Source organism: Arachis ipaensis, chromosome B09, assembly GCF_000816755.2.
Source record: "Arachis ipaensis cultivar K30076 chromosome B09, Araip1.1, whole genome shotgun sequence".
Lineage (NCBI taxonomy): Eukaryota > Viridiplantae > Streptophyta > Magnoliopsida > Fabales > Fabaceae > Arachis > Arachis ipaensis.
The window spans coordinates 12,168,605-12,169,108 of record NC_029793.2 but is presented as its reverse complement, the minus strand read 5'-3'; the positions used below and the strand labels follow the sequence as shown (position 1 = coordinate 12,169,108).

Here is a 504-nt window from a genome sequence, read left to right as displayed (position 1 = left end):
TTCCGTCATTTATTTATGTTTATTCATTTAAATAATTATTCATATATTAATTATTAAAAATAATTATTTTTATTAATATAATAATACGTAATTGAATACATAATTAGATATGCATATAAAAAAATTTTATACTTCCCATACATCAAAATTAAATATATTATTTAATAAATAGGAAAGCAAGAAAAAATGATTTGATAATTGTTGGTTGCATGGATGCAGGGATGACCAGATAATATTCAATGGGTTTCTATACTACCTAGCAGCGTACACACTGAATGGGGCATCACATCTTCCAATGTGGAGAACAGATGGAGTTATTATGGTGTTCCTTCTCCATGCGGGTCCAGTCGAGTTCCTTTATTATTGGCTCCACAGAGCCCTTCATCATCATTTCCTTTACTCCAGATACCATTCTCATCACCATTCTTCTGTTGTCACTGAGCCCATTACTTGTAAGTACTCTCATTTTCAACTTTATTTAAAAAAAAAATTATTTGTATTATT

General features: G+C 29.2%; 1 protein-coding gene across 1 annotated transcript in view; it reads left to right on the top strand.

Moving 5' to 3' along the window:
* LOC107618742 (protein ECERIFERUM 1) overlaps nucleotides 1-504 on the top strand; it is a 39,965-nt gene that overhangs the window by 3,476 nt on the left and 35,985 nt on the right. The window contains exon 3 of the mRNA XM_016320885.2: nucleotides 220-452. Within this exon, the coding sequence (XP_016176371.1) occupies nucleotides 220-452 (233 nt within the window). The remainder of the gene's footprint in view (nucleotides 1-219; nucleotides 453-504) is intronic.